The following is a 21,720-nucleotide window of genomic DNA, read 5'->3' as shown; positions in this document are numbered from 1 at the left end:
ATTAACTATATTTGTGCTTAAAAATCTTTAAAAAAATATATTTACATACAGTTCGTACGGTCTGGAACGGATTAATTGTATTTACATACAATTGTATGGGGGAAATTGCTTCGGTTCATGACCAAATCGGTTTACGATCAGAGGTTTGGAAAGAATTATGGTCGTGAACCGAGGTTACACTGTACTAATACTAAATAATAAATAAATGTAACAATAGTAACAAAAAATACATAAAAACAAAAAAGGACATAATTTAAAAAGAAAACAATAAAATGGGAGGTAAAATAGGGGTCATGATGTTCTTATTTGTTTACTATGGACACCAATGGCATCTGTTGCAAAGTCACATGACATATGATGTCATCAAGCTACACCTGTACTTTTTGAAAAATCATTTCATAGATTAGTTGCTTAGTGATAATTATAGACATAAATGTGAGATCTGCAGTCTTCACCCCAAGTTATTAGCCCCCCTCCAGTATAGTATGTACATTATGTAAGTTTTTATCAGCTGAAGATTAGTAGGAGGACATGCCAATTGCTTTCAACTGCTTATTTTAGTGCCTCCAACCCTTTATATACCAAAGTGTATTTCGTTACTTAAGAATGTAAAATGCTGCACTAGCTGAACATTTAATTCACTTACCACATTTAAAACATGTGTTGTCTATTTTTTAAACACCTGATAGTGGGAAGTTTTCAGTACTGTTATTTCAAAAATGTATATAAAAGGGTTTGTTACTTTGTAAGAATTCCAGTTTACACAATGAAAGATGTTCTGTAAAACTCCTTTTTAAAAGAGGTTAAGCCCTTACTGGGCTCACATACATCAGCTGACAAACTGAGCAGCTCCAGTTTTTCCTAAGTATGAGTCTACTTTAACAATCTCTTCATCTGACTTTACAGTAACTAGCGTATCAAAATAAAGTCAAGCCATATCCATTTTATTTTCATTGCGTTCTGGAAACTTCAGATCAGATATAATGATTTTTATATTTAAGGATATAGTGATGAATAATTAAAATTCTGTTCATGTTCATTGCAGCTGCTTGAAAAACTGAAAACTGTGAGATTCACAGTGGAAAATCAAGGCATTAATTTCACCTTGGACACAGACCAACCAATTGAATTTGACCTTGTATTTTGGGAATCCCGCAACAATGGAATCAAAGTGCAAGTCATCGGCAATTACACCAAACAAAAAAACTTCACCATTCAAGACAACTACAAAATGGTACTACAGGTATGCTTGCTTTTAACAAGACAGTGTTACTTATTTGATTCGACATTTAACATTTACTTATTTACAGCTGATAGTTAATATTGAAGAGAGTTAAAAAAATTGTGTTTGTCATTCTTAGTGGTCTCTATAGAGGATGTGATGAGGAGGCTATAAGAATTTAAAAATGAGTAATTATGCTCACTTTCCATTTTCAAACTAAAAATACAAGTTTACTTGCTAAACCTAATTTACACTTGACGTGTTCACTCTGGGTGTGAGTGCTGCAAGTTGAAAACAACGTCAGATTTGGAGACACGCTCCTGGTTGCGGTTCCTTCAGAGCACGTGAAAATGTTTCTAAATACACAGTGCAGCAGACAGAGTGACCGTGTATCCAAAATGGTTAATTTCAATGAGAGGTTGGTTACGTTGGAGCCAGAATGATGAATGAAGGGCTGAATATGATGCAAAAAGCCATCAAAACACAAAACATTTCAAATGCATCTGCTCATCATATGGGTTCCCCAGTCACAAGAGTATTACACTTTCCCTTATTTCACTGTTCAATAAGTCTTACATTCTATCTTCTCCTTTTCTTTTTCTTTAAATCAGTAATAGCAGGGATAACTCCAATTCTATCAGAAGAGATTCACATTCTCTGCAGTGACATTATTAGCTATGAAATATTCAGCAAATACTGCCACTTATTGTATTTTGAGAATATCAGTGCATCAGTCAAATGGGCTGCAACAAGTATAAATGTGTTACGGTTGCTCACTGCATATGCACTTTGTGTTGCGGTCTGTGCGCCAGCTTCACATGGTAAGTATAAATTAGGCTTTAGGCCAAATTCCTTAACTGAATGCTTATAAATACATTTGCATGCATCTCATTTCCAATCCCAATACCCTGAAAAGAATGGTGAGGTGACTCATTGACAAATGAATAGAAGTTTAAACATTATGTTTATGCCAACAGTATGACATAATGATTATCAGTATGTAAGCATAATGACAATATAGTGTGAAGAGTTAATTTTTGCAGTTCCATGAAGTTCTGATTGAATTAATTTTTTTTATTATTGTAACAAAAACAATTAGAATGACAAAAAATTATTAATGGCAAAAACAAAAAAGTGCTTAAACTTGTAAAATATTTTTTACCCAAAATATTTTGCAGAATACATATATTAAAAAAGACAGTCTTTGTACTGTATATAAATGAAAAGAAACATATGTGTGCACTTTGAAATAAAGTTTGTTAATACATGAAAATCTACAACCTATGATGTTGAGAAGCCCTAATAGTCTAAATCATTCCAACCAGGGATTCCAGATTTGCAAAATCATAGATCAGGATAGTCACCACTTCGAGCAACCAACAAAAAGATGTTAAGGAACTAAGGAAGACAAAAAAAATGGATAATTTTAATTAAATTATAGATATATAAACATGTGTATTCTAAATATAAGTATATGTAAATAAGTACATAGATAGAAGAGAACATATATAAAATAGTCACACAACAATCATCACTTCACTTTCAAAACAAATTACACACAAACACGAGCAGCCATGATGAGCATGAGAAACATACGACACAAGCACACGATGCACATGAACACACACATGATTCAAACACTCGGATTCAGCTGACAGTTACAAACTTTACTCATAAAAGGTGGTACGCCAAGCTGTCTACAAAAGTTTAGTAAGCCTCTTTAACTAGATATTCAATATAAAAATTGAATTAACATTTTTTTCTATATACAATTTTTGTTCAACTGGGATTTTCAGAGGCAATGCAAGAATCGGGATTTGAGTGGGACGTTTCCCCGAGTTCAACAGACAAATCCTGATTTGGATGGATGTCTGGCAATCTTGATTCCAACTAACACAAAGAAAATTACAAGGCAAATCTTATTTTCTTGTGTGTGTTAGTAAACTATGGTGCAATTTTCGATTTGATAAATTAATTTTACTGCCAACTAATGTTTGTCTTTTAATAATCAAATACAGTCTTTGCTGTGGTTTTGTCAGGGTTCTGTCCATGGCTTCAGTTTTGCTTGTTGTTGTTTGTTCATTTTCCTTCTGTTTTCAAACTGTATTGTTGTTTTTGTGATGCTATTATTTTTTATTATTCACTGGTACTTTCAATTGTATGTTATATAGAATAGTTTTTTTTGTTTTTGTGCATCTTGTTTTTCCAAAGTGGTCTTCATATCTTTACCTCTTTATGCTGAGGCCAAATAAAATGAGCCTCCCAAGTATGTAAGCTTGCCGCTAAAAGGGCTGCCACCTGAGACCCTGGGGCAACTGAGTTTCTTTTCTTTGCGTAATTGGATTGTATTCATTGAAGGTTTGTTTTGGTCTTGAATTTTATTTTTCTTGGCTGTTTTGCAATGTCTATCCTTTACAAATTGTTTAGTCTTCTGTATCTTTGGCATTATTCTCATTATAGTATTTTTTTGTATTTTGACCACTTCATATTGCTTATCCTTTTCTGTAGACTGGCCATTTCCACATTATTATATTTTTGGTATAATGGCCTTTAGACTGCTTAGCCTTTTCTCCATTGCAGCGTTTTGTTTTTTTATTTTGCTTCCATTTTGTCTGAAGTGTTTTTTGCTTTGTAACCTTTTCTGAATAACCTATTTAATTGATATATTCAAGTAACTAATCAAAAACCCAATTAAGCTATTATTTTGTCATTTTTGGGTTCATTGCCCTTCTTTTAGTCATATACACCAGAATATGACAGTCCGAGTACAAGTTGTGATAATGACGCTATACATAGTGCCCGACATGGCACAGACTCACACAGAGGCACGTGTAAAATGATAACAAGACTTTTATTCTCTTCACCTGTGGGGCACGTCTTCCCTGTGAACCCCACAGGCACAACACAGTCCAAATAAGCAAAGTCCACACTCCCTTCTCAAACCATCACTCCTCCCTGGCAACCTCGTCCTCTTCCTCCCAATTCTGGCTCCTGAGTGGTGATTGCTGGCCCTTTTTATAGCCCATGCAGGAGTGCTTCAGGTGCTTGATCACCTGCCTCTGATTGCACTTCCGGGCAGGGCTGTAGAGTTGTCCAGGCCGGCTCAGGGACCCATGCAGCACCCCCTGGCAGCCACCCCAGATCCCAACAGGGCTGTGGGGAACTCCATCTCCCATGAAGCCCTGCGGGAAACTAAGGCACCATCGTGAGCCAGGGAGGCTGCTACCAAGGTATTGAGACGCCCATGGTTGTTCCCCCGGTACATATGTAGAAGGCCTGCCACAAAGTATATTTTATCTAAATAAAATTGTCAGAATGAAGGGTGTCATACCATTGCAGGATTGTCTAATTCAAGTGTCATACCTTGAATTTCAGTAGAATATTTCTTTTAAAAATGCAAGGGAATGAGCAAATCATCGAAGCATCTATTTCATCTGTAGATATAGTGTACAAGTAGTAGGCACTGAAATATTCTATAATAATTTGTATTTCACTATGAAGCTGAATTTAAAATATACTGAATCTGCCTTAAAAGTTATAATCACATTAAAGCTTTTAAAACTCATGCACTGATTTCTGTAACATGATATTGTATATAGCTTCAGCCTTAGTAGTTCAGGTTGAAGATACTTATCAGATTCTTATACAATAGACATTTTTAAAAACAACTGCAGGCAGACTGATGGTTAACTTGGCTGCTAAGACAGTTGCTAAGTATAGAGAGACAGGGATAGTGAGAGATGTGGAGTGAATAAATTAGGCCTGGAAAGTAGCCCTGAATATTAGAGGGGCAATTATCTGTACATTGTGTCACATTTTAAGCTCCTCTCTGTATTAAGATTTTATACTGAATGCCAAAAAGGAGTGTAGTCCTATGTTACAAAATAAGATTTCTTGATTCTGTTTAGCCTAGCTAAAAACCCAACTAAAATAAATGTCTTGCCATTTTCAGCTGCTACACTGACATAGCAACTGATTTTTGGTTGATCTTGACAACGTGATTTATTATAGTCTTTTTCACCATACCAAAAAACATTTTTTCAAAGACAGTGTAAATTTACTGCAACATCAATCATTTAGTTGAGGAACTTAGCATCATTTTTCCATAGCTCCAATAACCTGAAACTGATGACACAAATCAGGTAGACTGCACAGAGAGTAATATGGTGTAATAGAAAGGCAGGACAGTTAGAAAGATATGGGGCACCTTGGAGGCAAACCTCTTATATTTGGTGGCCAAAAGAAAAATAGATAAAAGGCAAAAGGTATTACAGGTCTTTTCAGACTGTAGTCAAGATTTTGACTGACTGGAAGATGGTGGCACTGCCCCTTAAGAGAATACCAGACTGGATGGGACAAGGCCAGGAAACAACAACCCGGAAGTGGCAGCATGGGGACTAGCGGTCGACTGATCTGTAAAAACAAAAGGAGAAACATTAGGCAACATTGCCAACCCTCAGCTTGGGGTGGAATTACAGCTGGATGAGCCCATAAGTTATCTCCCAATTGCACATGTGTGACAATGGAAAAAATAATTTCATCTTCCAAAATTCATACTAAGCATCTATACATAGGATATAGTTAAACTACCAATGTAAGCATAGCCTTTATTAAGCAAATAGCTTTGACCAAGCAGGATGAATAATGTGGAGTCAATGTTACAAGATGGATTTACTAGACAGGAGACAAAAAGGAGGAAGCAGTTTCTCTTGATTTAAGTGAAAAGGTTTCTGCATTCACTGCTGTTAGAAAGAAACCTTACTGTGACAAGGCTAACTAGCAATTTACATTCCATAATAAAAATAAAAGTAATTAAATTTACAGAAAATATATATGCCAAATGGTTGGAAAATATGTTAAAAACTGCTTCTAAGTACATATGAATTTATTAATCAACTAAAGGCTCATCAAGCTCTTGTATTTGTTAAGTATTCTTCCTTCTTCTGCTCTTGCTTGAATGAGAACAAAAAACTGAATTCATGTTTTCCACAAATACATATTATAATACCTGAACAATCAGAAGATGCATTCTGCTAAAATAAAGTAAACTGATATTTGCCATAATCAATGATAAGTTTCTGTTTATGGCCTCTTGAACAATTTTGAAAAGTGGCTGAGATTGTTTGTAACTATTTTGCTAACACTAGAACCACCATGCAATTGTTTGGTACTTTAGCTATTGACCATTATGATTGGTGTTCTTTATTCATTTTTATTTGCCTTCCAAAGGAATTCCTGGGACTTTTTCACGGCTATTCTGGGGTTTCTGAGGTTAAGACGTTTGATACAAATATTTATTAGGTCTTATCTTAATTCCTGATGATTATATTGAAATATTTTAATGTGTTATCCCAGCACCGTTTTGAATATTGACAGGAGTCTGCATTATGTAGAGTTTCATGTTGACCATGGTCAAAGCAACCTTACAGAATTCTCCAAGAACACACTCACTTAACATCATCATTGTGACCATATATAAGGTCATATTATGTGCCATTTCCATAACCAAGTTTAGATAAATCTAAAAGATATTAAGTGTGCTTCTTGATATTTTTGATCTTGGCTTTCTGACTTATTTTGTGGTGAACAATTCTGATTCTTGTCTCACGTCTCTGCATTGCTGGAAGATCGGGTTGATTCTTTGGTTTGGCCCAGGCGCATACTTGGTATTGGCTATCTTTTCATCTTCCAATACCGAAATAAAAAGTTGTTCCTCTTTGGAATTGGACCACCAATGGATATTTGTATCCTTTTTCTCTCATTAATAACCTTTCAACTCAGCATCCTGATAATGTCCCCAAAATATACAACAGCTTGAGTGTACACAAAAACAATTATACACAATTTCTTGGCACACAGCTTCTTGTTTTGCATATATTTTAAATAAAATGTTAATGTATGTTTTCGATTAAAACAAAATTCCTGAGTTGCCCTTCTGCTCAGCATAAAACTGCTGCATTATTTAAAAACATGTTTCCTTCTACTAGGCACATAAATAAATGAGGTAAAAACAAATATTTTCTGTGCAACAGTTCAAAATGTACAGACATACTCACAAATTTCATTGCATATGTATGTAAGTAGAAAGGTCCTTTCATCAGATTGGCTGTCCCAGCACTGTCCCAGCTGTGGAATGGCCAATGGGGGGAGGCAGCTTGATGGCTAAACAAATCTAAATCATATTAAGGGATATCATCTACTGTTAAATTCTGCTCCATACTTGTAATATTTTTATACTGTATTGAGGATTTGTTCTGTGCATTGTATTGTATTGACCCCCTTCTTTTTGACACCCACCGCACACCCAACCTATCTGGAAAGAGGTCTCTCTTTTTGAACTGCTTTTCACAAAATTTCTTTCATTTTTTCCCTACAAGGGATTTTTTGGGAGTTTTACCTTGTTTTCTTAGAGAGTCAAGGCTGGGAGGCTGTCAAGAGTGTGGCACTTCTTGTGTGATTTTGGGATATACAAAAATAAATTGTATTGTATTGTAATGTAAGTGGTAAGCAGCATGTCGGCTAAGCACAAAACGGTCAGCGTTAGCAGTCCACAAAGTCTCAAAGATTTTTCAGTCTTTTATGGACATCTCTAGCATATAAACCAGTAGCATTTTACTCAGCACTCCCTTTTTATTTTGTGTGTAAATTTTCTCACCTGACCCAGCATTTTCACTTTGCAGTGTCTGGCACTCATGTTACATTTCACATTAGCTCTTGTCCCATTTTAGCTGTAGTATCCAACAGGCTTGATTCAGTAGACTGTTAGCCATGGAAAGTGATGTGAAAATATTTTCAATAGTGTAATTTTTCCATTTGCAGTTGACAGATTGGGTAGAATGTTTCTGCAAACAGGGAATATCATTTAACATATACTACTATTTACATTAGTGGTTTTCAAAATGTGATACCAGACTTGTTGGATTTACATGACAGGCACTGAATGAAAAAGCATAGCTGTTTTTTTGGGAAAGCCATTCATCATTGGTTTTATTCTTCCCTTGTTTTTGACACATGATGCAGTTCTACACAAAAGTGTGCCAAGTGTCTGATATTGTACCACAGCAGTCAGTATTATATGAGGTGCCATTTAAGAAGAAAAAAAATCATATGATTTGAGTATGCATCTGCCATCAAACCATTGTGCTCTATGTCAGGGGTCCCCAACCCCCGGTCCGCGGCCCACTACCGGTCCGCAGCCGTCTGACAGCCGGGCCGCGAGAGAACTGCCGGCAACGGCGACTCACTCAGACTTTTCAGAATGCTTGGCGGGCGGGGCTTTGCAGCGGTGCAGAGAGAGGATAGAAACCGAGGTGAGAGAGTATTACAACAAAGTATTTTTATGGTCTCGACAGTTTCCCCATATGACATGAGTCTATAGAAATCACGTTACTACGAAGTACATTCAACAGATGCTTTCATTACAACGAAGTGACCTTGAAATGCTTGAACGAATCATCTGCAGAGCAGTTAGATCTGTAGTTGCAGCTTAGTTGTGCACGTTTGCACAACGATCCCCAAACAGAAACATTGTAAAAAAATCTTTCTTCGAACTTTCCTCGTACTGTTTTTTTTTTTTTTTTTTTTGCTGTTTTTGTTGTCTGTGGTTTTCATTGATTCCTTTTGCTTATTGCTTGTCAACATTTGAAAAACATCCATTGGAATTTAACTCATTGTCACCCTCCTATAGAAACAGCAGACACGAAAAAAAGATTGCAGAGTTAATGTTTGTGATGTGCAATCTGTTGGATTGGCAAATGTAAAGCATATGTCTTTGTTATATGCAAAAAAAGAAGAAAAATCTCAGATTGCAAACGTATGCGAACTGCTTAATAACTTTAATAATAATAGAAATGTTATGTAAATTGTGTATAAAACTGCCCCCCCCCACGACCGGTCCGTAGAAAAATTTACATCAAATAAAGTGGTCCTTGCTGTCAAAAAGGTTGGGGACCACTGCTCTATGTGATTGAATACTTGCACAACCAATACGGCCGTATGCACTAGTATTTCAATAAAGGTGTTCTCCAATCAATTTTGTTTTTCTCGGTGACACCTTATGTGCAGTCAAGTCTAGTATTGCATCTGTCCTTCCACCTTCAGCCACAGTACAATCTTGGATATGTGTCTGCACCTTCAAGTCCCTTCTGCAAAGAAAACCAACTGTTTTACTATCATATTTTCATACCTTGTCGTGTCTGCTGTGTCAGTGAAAATGTTGTGAGTGATCCGATTTCTAGCATTGTACTCTACTCTGGTAGCTTGTTCCATTCATGTCTGTCATCTTCTCCTTTATTCTCATGGAAATTGATGCTAGCAGTGTATCTCTTATATAAAAAAAACTTTTAAAAAATTTAGGATGCCATTTTAGATAAGACTGTATACTTGTTTAGCTATCTATATAATTGGATCTCTATCAGTTTCTTTTTTCCAATTTTCCTATAGTTTTCTTTATCACATATAGTGCAACAATGTGATTCATGATACGTGCAACATTTTTCCAATAATAATTGTGTAGTTGTCTGCAGAAAGGTAACAGTAATTAGCACATTTCACCAGCAACATTCAACGAGGGTGATGTCAGTGGCAGGAGCAGATTTTTCAAGTTAAAAAGGATATGCAGATACAATCAAGTGAAAGCCGATGGAGAGAACCACTGACTACCAGTGTTTAATAATGTTGCTTGTGGCAGTAGTGGGTGGTCTTTCATGTAAAAAAACAAAGTATAATCAATCTTTTTTCTTAATAGAATTTTAAAGTTATAACAAAGGGCATTTGCAGTGCATCCATCTTGTAAAATTCAAGGAAGGATAGGAGCATAGCATGAACAATAACAAAATAATTACAAATTGTAAAACACTGTAAGAAGTGCTTCTAACGTTAAGGGGTAATTCAGACGAACAGCTATATTGTTGCATAGCTCACTATACCATGGGTACAGATCCATTACCAAAGTTCGTGGAGTTATACTAAACCTGAAGCAGAAACACAAAGCTGAATTGCAGCAACCACCACAATCAAGTCACCCACCTCTAACAATAAAGTTATTTCTTAACAGTAACAGTGGAATAGTTGCCTTGAATAGGGACATTTAAGTATTTCAGAATAAAACCACTAATTCTCTAGCTGTTGAATTCTGCGCAAGTAATTAGGATTTCCTTTAGGTAGTGCACAAAACACAGTTAAATGGAAAACCCAAGGACAGACTAAGGAGATGCTGGAGGAGTTGCATCTCTCAGGAGGCCTGCAGTGGTCTGAGATTTCTCTCAGAGGCAGTGGAAAACTTCTAAAGACAGAGTGGCCTGGGGCCTCATGCATAACGCTGTGTGTAGACATAAGCACAAAAGCAGAAATGTGCATACACACAAAAAAATCCAGATGCATAAATCTGTGTGAACGCCAGCTTCCACGTTCTTCCGCTCCATAAATCCCAGTCAGCGTGAAAAGTAACGCATGTGCACGCGCCTTCTGTCCCGCCCCAACTCCTCCCAGAATTACACCTCTTTGAATATGCAAATAAATATAAATAGCCCTTAAGCTCAGCCTTCTGTGAAAAGACAATGGCAAAAGCACGAGGGAAAATAGAAGAATTTCAGCGAATACCAAGTGGAGGCAAGAAAAAACATACTATTTGTTGGTTTAAACAGTGGTATAAACAACAAAAGGAAGTTGATCGAGTGACATAGCGTGTCGGAGAAACTCGAAAGCTCAAGTTCACAAAGTCGCACAGTGCCCGGAATAAAAAAGTTGTCACATATCAAAGTCGCAGAGAAAAGGCGAGTCGTGGCCCACTGTCTCAGATGTCATCTGAAAGCTTATTAGGGTACAGAGAAAAAAAAGGCACACAGTGGGGAAAAAAACACGAAATCTCAACTTTAATCTTGAAATTTCCACTTTAATCACGTAGTTTATTTTGTCATTAAAGTAGAACAGCATGTGCCTGATGCTGTATACCGATAATTCTCTTTCCGATCAGCTGCTGTACAGCTGTGATTCACACTCAGATACAGTGATATAAATACTCCGAGTGGTGCAGTGAGAGTAATATGGAAAAAGATGATCCGATGTGGCAACACCTAACGGGAGCAGCTGAAAGAAGAAGAAGGTGCAGTGAGAGTAACAATGCTAAAGCAGTTATGGTATTTGGAATAGTTTGACCATTCTCTGGACTATTATATTGTTAGAGGTTAATTACAATCAGATGCATTAAACTAATAAACAATATGCGGTTAATTTCAGTGTATTTATAAAGCCGCGTCAGGGTTGTGGATCTAAAAATGAAATGGTAACCACACAGGAACAGTAGCACTGCATTGACGCTGGGTGCCGCCAGTCTGCAAAACCAAGCGGAGAACTTGTGTACAACAGGGTATGAGCTACCGTGGAAATGTGTGTGGCTTTTTAGGTCTTATACATCACGATTTGAACGTGGAAACGTTCTTACGCAACATTTTTGTGCGTACGCACCGTTTATACATGAGGCCCCTGATCTATCCCATTTAGCATACTGTAGCTGCAAAGTGATACAGAATTTCATTGCTATTGCCTAACTTGAGTAAGAGATTTTATAATTTCTCACTGTGTAACAAAGCCTTACTTTTTTCACAGAATATCTCTTCTTCATGCTCATCTCAATGTAAACCAGGAGAAATGAAATCTTCCAATTCCTGCTGCTATATGTGTGTGCCTTGCCCAGAAGGGTTGATCAGTAATATAACAGGTAAGGAATAATTTTATCCTGCACTTCTTATATTTGTTCAATCACTAGTTACATTACCAAGAAATTCTTATTCATAACAATATAAGAATTTATTATTACTTATTCATCCATTGTCTTACTTATATATTCGACTGCAACAATCTATCTCATTAGAAAAAGCAAATCAGGAACCAATGGTTGCTGAATATACTGTATATAAACATAAACCCCACAGATAATCAAATAGGAAAATGTAGGCTGGGCAGTTGATCAGGGCCTCATGCATAACTCCGTGCATTAATCGAGTGACATAGAGTGTTGGAGAAACTCGAAAGTTCAAGTTAAAAAAGTCTCACAGTGCCCAAAATAAAAAGGCAAATCGTAGCCCACCGTCTGAGTGTCATCTGGAAGCTTATTAGGGTACAGAGAAAAGAAAAAAAAATAGAGACACAGTGGGGAAAAAAGCTGGAAATGTTAACTTTAATCTCTCAGTTTCCACTTTAATCATATACTGTAGTTTATTTTGTCATTAAAGTAGAACATCATAAACTTAATCTTAAAATCTTTTAATTTACTAGTTTCTCAAATCCCATCGTAACTAAAGTAGCATGTTAAATACTTTGTATTGTATGTGTTCTTCTATGTAATCTATGTGTGTGTATCACTACATGCTTCTTAAATGGGCTTTCTCTTCCTCCGAAAGGACACAGAATCGATTACATTTGTGATATTACAGCTATCTGAATAATTTAAATACTAAGATGTATACTTGATATAATTTTCATGATGACAGGAATTAAAGCATGTATTAACCATGGGAACACGGTGGCGCAGTGATAGTGACGAGCTGGTGCCTCGTCCAGCGATTGTTCATGCCTCCCGCAAGTTGCTTGCTGCGCCGTGCGCGACCTTCGATGAAATAATTTATTGCAGCAGTACTGTCTCTTTCAAACGTACTAACCACCAATTCCTGTTCTTCCTTTTTTTTTCTCCAAATACCCAATCGCCACACAATCAGCTCTGTAATAGATGTAAAGCCATCTGTAAGCTGAGAACGAATATTCTTCAAAACTTTTAAGGAACATTGAAATATCTTCGTAGTACATGTTTAATTATCCTATCCATCTATCCTTCCAGTGTCGCGGCAGCCCCAGCAAGAATACAGTGCGAGGCAGGAACAATCAGGGAGCCAGCATCTTGCTAGTGCTGCGACACCGTGTCCTCACATGTTTAAGTATTAACAAGATTAACATTGATTATTTAAATGAAGTTAAAGTTTTATCTGTATAATATCTATATATATAATTCACTAAGCCGCCGACAAGTAGCCACCCATGGAAAGCACGCAAGACAGCCACGCCCACCGTATGACAAGTAGACACCCATGGAAAGCACGCAAGACAGCCACGCCCACCAACTCTAAGACCATTGGATACGATGACAACTCGCAGAGCCACACCCACCAACTCGGATGCGATGCCTCGGAAAACACGCTATCATTTATGTTTGTCTGTGCTAGAGTCCACATGCACCTCTGAGCCATGTTGACTGTTCATAGAGGCATGTTTCTTGCGGATGTGAATCGCTGTATGTAGCGTCTAAAACAGTTTGCGAGGGGTATCCCATGGGATCCTTAAAACAATCCTTTAAAACTGAGGTTAAAACACAATGAAGGAAGCAGTCGTTAAAAACCAATAAGCCCTGTGCCTCTTTTTCGTTAGCGTCTCACCTGCTTCACCAATGCAGGCCCTGCAACAGTTGAGACGCTCTCTCAGCAGCTGACCTTCTCTGTGCCTGACTCCACTACTGTCAGTCGCCTGATTAAAAATGGCCTTTTGAAGGGGAGCTATGGACCCACTATACCACAGGAACACATTGCCTTCGAACCTGCTTTCTCTCTCTCCTCACTCGCTCGCATACTGTACAGGGGAGAAATGCCCGCAGCACGACTCCACCCGGAAACCGTTTCAGCCACACTTCCATGCCCCTCGCTACGCTGTGAGTGCGATGATTATTTATTTAAAAATGGCCTTTCGAAGGGGAGCTGTGGACCTGCTATACCACAGGATAACCTGTGACATTGCCTTCACATTGTTTTCCTTTTATTTCTGATCCCATCGAGCAGATCAGACACCCAGGCAAACAACACTGAATAATCAATAGCTGCAACTACTTTGCCCGCCCCAACTCCTCACCTGAGTCGGTTTCGTCTGTGTTCAGCAGTGTTTCCCAAACTCGGTCCTGGTGAACCCCTGTGGCTGCAGGGTTTTGTTCCAACCAGATTCCTAATCATTAATGCCGGTGAAACTCATCCGGGATAAGTCGGTTTTTCAAATGCAGCCGTGTAGCTGGATGTAATAATCCGAGATGAATGTGCACCCCCACGCTGAGTGAAAAGCCAATGTATATTGAGTCTAGAAAACATGATCAGCAAGTCTTTGATAGGCTGCAACAAAATGATGAAAGTACGGGCGCATTTTTTTCACACAAGCTGTGTGTGTGTGTGTGTGTGTGTGTGTGTGTGGGTGGGTGGGTGTTAGTTAGTTAATTATTTACTCAAAGGATTTCAAGATTTAATATGCACAAGCGGTAACACTGCAAAAGCAGCCCAAACCAGAAAAGACGGCTGGCAAAAAGTGGCCGACAAATTAAACACGTGTGCATTGTACTTACTGAAAGCAGTGTTACGGATTTTGCAAATGTTCATTTTTTTCCCTCTGCTTAAAAAACATTAAAAAAGCGGCATGATTATGCAGCGTATACTATGCCGCGGGTTGGTATGCAGTGTGTAAAACAGTTGGTTTGTCGCGGATAATTTGCCTTTTATTTTTACACGAAGACAATTTCCTGTTAGATTGGCCTTTGCGATGACAATTAATATGGCACAGGGCCAAACTTTCAAAAAGATATGCATGTATCTGCCAAAACCAGTTTTCAGTCACTGACAGTTGTATGTTGCTCTCTCCAGAGTTCCATCTTTTCATCCACTTACTGTTGTATCCTCAAAACCAACACTTTTAGACAACTGTGTCTTTCCGGAACTATTCAGCCATCAATAACTGATTATGCAGCATATGCCTGCAGGAACACGTGCGAGCGAGCGAGCGAGCGACACACACACATATACAGGCGCGCGCGCGTGAGAGATAGAGAGCGCGCTGGACGCATAAGAACAATTATATTTCATTACATTGATATACTGGTGTTTTCAGTATTCAAAGCACTATCCACACAGGGAGGAACCGGGAAGCAAACCCAAAATCTTCCACAGTCTCCTTACTGCAAAGCAGCAACACTACTGCTGCGCTACAAAGCAGTTAAAGAATGCACCGGGCTCGATTTTGTTTTCACATCTGTTTACAGCGATTGGGTCATAGATAGCATTATTGCAATGTTACTTTTCTTGGTGCCTTATTACATTATGGATGTTTCACATGTTCATTTTTTTCCCTGTGCTTAAAAGACATTAAAAAAGTGTTTCTCAACTGTGACTCCGGAACAACTCAGTACGCAAGCTATATTAAGCGTCAACAACGAAGACTCGCTACAACTTAATGAACAAGTGCTGAAACTTATCCCTACCGACGAAGTAACTTTCACCAGCGTGGCCTCTATCGTCACAGACAATCTCGCTTTCAGTCACGGACAATTGTATGTTGCTCTCTCCAGAGGTCCATCTTTTCATTCACTCACAGTGGTATCCACAAACCCACCCCCATTTGGACAACTGTGTCGTTCAGGAAGTGTTCACCCATCAATACATAATTATGCGGTGTATGCTACGCCGCGGGTTGGCTAGTAATAAATATATTTTGCAGCATTTCATCTTAAAAATGATATCATCATCATATGTAAATATGCGCTACAGTGACTCAGGTTGTGCAATATTATAACTGTAGTACAAGTTTACAGTGAAGTGATTGTACTTATAAGTAAAAACAGTTCTACAAGGAGCATTTGATGGACTGATTGAGTGTGTTCATAGTTCTTTGGATGAAACTTTCTGAACCACGAGGTCAGTACAGGAAAGGCTCTGAAGCGTTTGCTGTATGAGAGCAGTTCAAATAGGCAGCATGGCTGAGGCTGCGTGTGCTAGATGGTGTATAGAGATTATGCTCTTTCTGATCAGCTGCTGTAGAGCTGTGATTCCACACTCAGATACAGTGATATAAATACTCAGAGTGGTGCAGTGAGAGTAATATGGAAAAAGATGATCTGCTGTGGCAACCACTAACAGGAGCAGCTGAAAGAAGAAGAAGAAGGTGCAGTGAGAGTAACAACATTAAAGCAGCTATGATATTTGGAATAGCTTGGCTATTCCGTAGACCATTATATTGTTACAGGTTAATTACAATCAGATGCCTTAAACTAATAAACGATATGCGATTAATTTCAGTGTATATGATAAAGCCGCATCAGGGATGTGGATCTAAAAAAGAAAGGGAAACCACATTGGAACAAAAGCACTGCTTAGGCGCTGGGTGAATTTTGGAATTTCGCCATCAACACTGTCAACTTTCTTGAAAGATCGAGTAAAAAAAGGAAGAAAAATCTCAGGTTGCAAATGTATGAGAACTGCTGTATTTGAAGACGTCAAAAAAGCCATTTTTATGTGGTCCAGTGATGCTCGTTCAAGAAACATTCCTATAAGAGCACAGGTCCAGGTGATGGTCTGCTCCTGCTATGCCAAATTGATTTTAATTTCATTAAAAAAAATAAATAAATAACAACATAAAAAATGAAAAGGCACATCTAGAATAAGAAACCATATTATTAAAAATAGTGATTGCCATTAATATTTCATCATGTAGCATACTTTGCAGACACCATCATGTTATCATTTTTACTATGGATCAGTACTTATATAGTGCCTTAGAATGGCGTTCACTGTAGGAAGGTTTTATTGAAAATAAAGTTATATGTGTTCAGCATCAAAGGGTTCTCTTTAATGAGTTTGTATTTCCTATCTTGAACTTGATAAGGGGTCTAGCATGCAAGTTTAAGCCAAAAACCATACTCCTACATTCTGAAGTTAAAAGTCTGGCAGGTTATGATTTTCATGAGTCTTTTGCTGAAAAATGACTGGCGTCTCTCATATCACTCCTGGAGCCTCATGTATAAACGGTGCGTACGCACAAAAATGTTGCATACGCCCGTTTCCATGCTCACATCGTGATGTATAAAAACTAAACATGACGTAAAGCCACACACATTTTCACGCCAGCTCAGTCACTGGGCGTACACAAGTTCTCCACTCGGTTTTGCAAATCAGCGGCACCCAGCGTCAAAGCAGTGCTACTGCTCCAGTGAGGTTTCCCTTTCTTTTTTAGATCCACATCCCTGATGCGGCTTTATCAAATATACTGAAATTAACCTTATATCGTTTATTAGTTTGCAGACTGCAATTAACCTGTAACAATATAATGGTCCACGGAATGGCCAAACTATTCCAAATACCATAGCTGCTTTAGTGTTGTTACTCTCACTGCACCACTCGGAGTATTTATCCCACTGTATCTGAGTATGGAATAACAGCTCTACAGCAGCTGATCGGAAAGAGAATTATCGGTATACAGCATCAAGCACACACTGCCTCAGCCATGCGCACAGTTTAGTTGAACCTCTTCCATACAGCAAACACTTCAGAGCCTTTCCTTTAGGGGCCTCGCTGTTCAGAAACAGTTTCATCCCAAGAACTATAAACACACTCAATCAGTCCATCAAGTGCTCCTTGTAGAACTGTTTGTACTTATAAGTACAATTACCTCACTGTAAATTTGCAATACAGTTTTAATATTGCACAACCTGAGCCACTTTATAAAGTTCATATTTACAGGTGATGATGACTGGCTTCTTAGTCGATTTAGATTTCCAAGTGCTATCTTCTTGGAGCTCTTGATATCAATTTTAAAATGAAATGCAGCAAATAATTTTTATTACGTTATACAGATAAAATTTTAACATCATTTAAATAATCTATATTGTAAATAATTAAATATGTGAGGACACAGTGTTGCAGTGGTAGCAATGAGCTGGCGCCCCATTCAGGGATTATTCTTGCCTTGTGTGTATGCTTGCTGGGATTGGCGCAACCCTGGATGGATAGATGGATGGAATAATTAAACATGTATTACTATGATATTTTAATGTTCCTTAAAATTTTTGAAGAATCAGCGTTCTCAGCTTACAGATGGCTTGACATTTATTAAAGAGCTGATTGTGTGGTGATTGGTTGCTTGGAGAAAGGAATGACAGGAATTGGGGTTTAGTATGTTTGAAAGAGACAGTACTGCTGCAATAAATTATTTCATCGAAGGTTGCGTTCGGCGCAGCAAGCATTTTGCGGGAGGCTGGAACAAGCTCTGGACGGGATGCCAGCTTGTCACTATCACTGTACCACCGTGTTCCCATGTTTAATACATGCTTTAATTCCTATCATCATGAAAATGATATCAAGTATACATCTTAGTATTTAAAGTATTCAGATAGCTGTAATATCACAAATGTAATTGATTCTGTGTCCTTTCGGAAGAAGAGAAAGCCCATTTAAATAGCATGTAGTGATTCACACACATAGATTACATAGAAGAACACATACAATACAAAGTATTTAACGTGCTACTTTAGTTACGATGGGATTTGAGGAACTAGTAAATTAAAAGATTTTAAGATTAAGTTTATGACGTTCTACTTTAATGACAAAATAAACTATATGATTAAAGTGGAAATTGAGAGATTAAAGTTGACATTTGAAGCTTTTTTTCCCACTGTGTCACTATTTTTTTTCTTTTCTCTGTACACTAATAAGCTTCAATATGACACTCAGACAGTGGCCTACAACATTTTGATGTCTGACCACTTCTATTTTATTTCGGGCACTGTGCGACTTTGTGAACTTGAACTTTCAAGTTTCTCCACCACTCTGTCACTCAATCAACTTCCTTTTGTTGTTTATACCACTGTTTAAACCAACAATACCCTCCACTTGGTATTCACTGAAATTCTTCTGTTTTCTCCCATGCTTTTGCAATTGTCTTTTCACAGAACACTGAACTTAAGGACTATTTATATTGATTTGCATATTCAAAGAGGCATAATTCTGGGAGGAGACGGGGTGGGACAACAGGCGCATGCATGAGAGTTGCATTTCACGCTGACTGGGATTTATGTAGCAGAAGAACGTAGAAGTTGTTACGCATCTGGATTTTTTTGCATATGCATGAGTGTGTTTCAGTGTGAATTCTACGCACGGCGTTATGCATGAGGCCCCTGATCTCTGTCAAAAATGATCATGAGGGAAAGACAGGTTCTGGCCTTTATCCATTCTGAATTGGATTATGTGGGTTTGAGTAAGGAATGGTATGGTAATGCAAGGATTAGATGTTAAGACCTTTCCATATGACTCAGCGTTTTCCTGGCTTTTGTAAAAAATGGGGGAATCTTGTACGTTCTCTCTGTGTCTACTGTACAATGTTGATAAGGAAGAAAAAGAATAAAAATATGCATTTTATACACATAAACAAAAGGGAGGAATGAATATGGAGAAATCAGAAAACATCAAAATAAATAGCAGTCAAAACAACAAAGCTTTCAATCTACCGTAACCAGTATTGATCTCTCTCCCCAAGATACCACTGGTGTTTTGATCTCCTACCAGCCATCTTGTTCGTACTGTCACATTCTTTGGAGCCATAGTCTATATTGTTTCTGAAGCATCCAGTCCACTTCCGGAGTATACCTCTCTCTACCATTGTTTTTTCCATTGGTAGGATTATATACGTTGCCACTGCCAATCTTTGTCTCTCTCTTTCTCTTTTTATGGTCTTCCTGTCCATTTCCTTTTCTTCCTGGCACCAGCTTGTTCACCATACAACCATCTACACTCTGCATTCAGAATTCACAGAGCAAAATTCCAGGTGGAGTTCCTGCACCCTTTCAAAGAACTGAAGATTATGCAGGTCCTGTCCAGAGAGGGGAGATCAATAGAGGTGACCCCTCTTGGATCTTTCTGTCCTACTTGTGAGGAGTTATCTATGTGTGGAGGTTCAAAGGTAGCCATTAAATCCTTTGCAGTCTTAATAAAAAGAACTTCATAATTTCTAAGGGTAATACGGTATATTGTACTTGATATACCAATGTTTTGTCTTATAAATTGATTAAATGACATAACCATAGCAAAGTTTTAAAGTTTATTGTTTCATATTTATTTGTTTTTATTTTTTTCAGATGCTGCAAGCTGCTTTCCCTGCCAACAAGATGAATACCCAAACAACACTGTGTGTATTAAAATGCCACAAACCTATTTTAATTGGACCGATAATTTTGCTATCTTTCTGATGATATTTGATATTCTTGGGATCATCATTGTTGGTGCCATAGCTATGATTTTTACAATTCACTACACAACTCCTGTAGTAAAAGCTGCAGGAAGCTTTATGGTTTATGTCATCCTAACATGTCTCTTGTTAAGTTTTATTAGTGTTATCTTCTTTATTGGAAAGCCAACAGATATAAAGTGCAAAATACGGCAAATCATGTTTGCCATTAGTTTCACTTGTTGTATTTCTTGCATGTTAATGAATTCTTTCCGCATATTTGTTGCTTTTATGTTTGATCCACTTCAGCAACACATACTTAAAATTGTCTATAAACCATTCATGATTATCCCAGTTTTCATACTCCTCGAAGTACTCATTTTGGTTCTTTGGATGACACTGAATGGACCCACAACTTATTTACAAACCAGTGAGGATAACCAAGTATACCGTTGTAGTGAAGGTTCTTTAGTGGCATATTATTTCACTCATGGATACACAACATTTATTTCACTTATTTGTTTTACATTTGCCTTTGTAAGCCGTAAACTTCCACATAATTACAACGAGGCAAAATTTATTACCTTTGCAATGTTAGTCCATTTAATTGCATGGATGATTTTTTTTGCTGAATTTTCATACTCATTTGGAATATACCTCTCCGCAATTCAAGCTTTAACATGCTTAATATCGAGTTATGGAGTTGTCATCTGGTATTTCTTACCAAAGTGCTACATTATGTTATTCAGAAAAGAGAAAAACACCAGAGAAAACTTTTCCTTACATGTGTATAGTTACTCGCAAAAGACTGTGAATGAAACATTTCAAAAAGCACACGAGACCACAAATCCACCTGAAAACAGGGTCTGAACAAAATCCTTCTTAATATTCATTTATCTGCAATTTGTACCCATTTTGTTCAGTTCAGAGCTGTGGAGGCCAGAGCATTTTCTGGGCAGGATCAAGTACAAATCAGAAACCAACCCTGGATGAGGGTGCCAGCTCATTACAGGGCATAATCAAGTATCACCCAGTCTTGGTCATACCACTTTAGGGTGCCCAGTTATCCTACTATGCATATTTTATTGGAGAAAAATTAAATTATTGGTGGAAAGACATATGCAAAACTTACAAGCTGCATGCAGATGGTGATAATTCTGTAATTTGAGTGCAGGGCTCTTAAATTGTAAGGCTGCAAAGTTTACCGCTGTATCATCATTCTAATTAAACATAATGTAACATTCTTAGACTCTTATAATCCAGTCGAGCGTTGTAGGGGTCAGGGCCTATTTTGGAAACATCTGACACAAGGTAGTAGCCACCCATAGTGTACGTGGTTTGGGGTGGGATATCTGGAAGAAAGTCTATGGAGACGTGGAGAAAATGTGCAAATTCCACACTAACAGTGACCAGACCAAGAACTGAGCTATAGTAATACAAAGGGTGAGGCAGTAGTATTCTGCTCCAGTATACTGCTGCAACCATGA

The 21,720-nt window shown here is 37.8% G+C and overlaps 1 protein-coding gene across 1 annotated transcript in view; it reads left to right on the top strand.

Annotated features, from left to right (window-relative positions):
• Positions 1 to 21,247, top strand: part of LOC114649424 (G-protein coupled receptor family C group 6 member A-like) — a 44,014-nt gene extending 22,767 nt beyond the window's left edge. The window contains exons 4-6 of the mRNA XM_051924668.1: positions 1,046 to 1,243; positions 11,828 to 11,939; positions 20,145 to 21,247. Coding sequence (XP_051780628.1) covers positions 1,046 to 1,243; positions 11,828 to 11,939; positions 20,145 to 21,103 — 1,269 coding nt within the window. The 3' untranslated portion in view covers positions 21,104 to 21,247. The remainder of the gene's footprint in view (positions 1 to 1,045; positions 1,244 to 11,827; positions 11,940 to 20,144) is intronic.
• Positions 21,248 to 21,720: the final 473 nt, after the last annotated feature.

This window comes from Erpetoichthys calabaricus, chromosome 3 (assembly GCF_900747795.2).
Source record: "Erpetoichthys calabaricus chromosome 3, fErpCal1.3, whole genome shotgun sequence".
In the NCBI taxonomy this organism is placed as follows: Eukaryota; Metazoa; Chordata; class Cladistia; order Polypteriformes; family Polypteridae; genus Erpetoichthys; species Erpetoichthys calabaricus.
The sequence above is the reverse complement of the archived record's forward strand: the minus strand, read 5'-3'. Positions and strand labels throughout refer to the sequence as shown.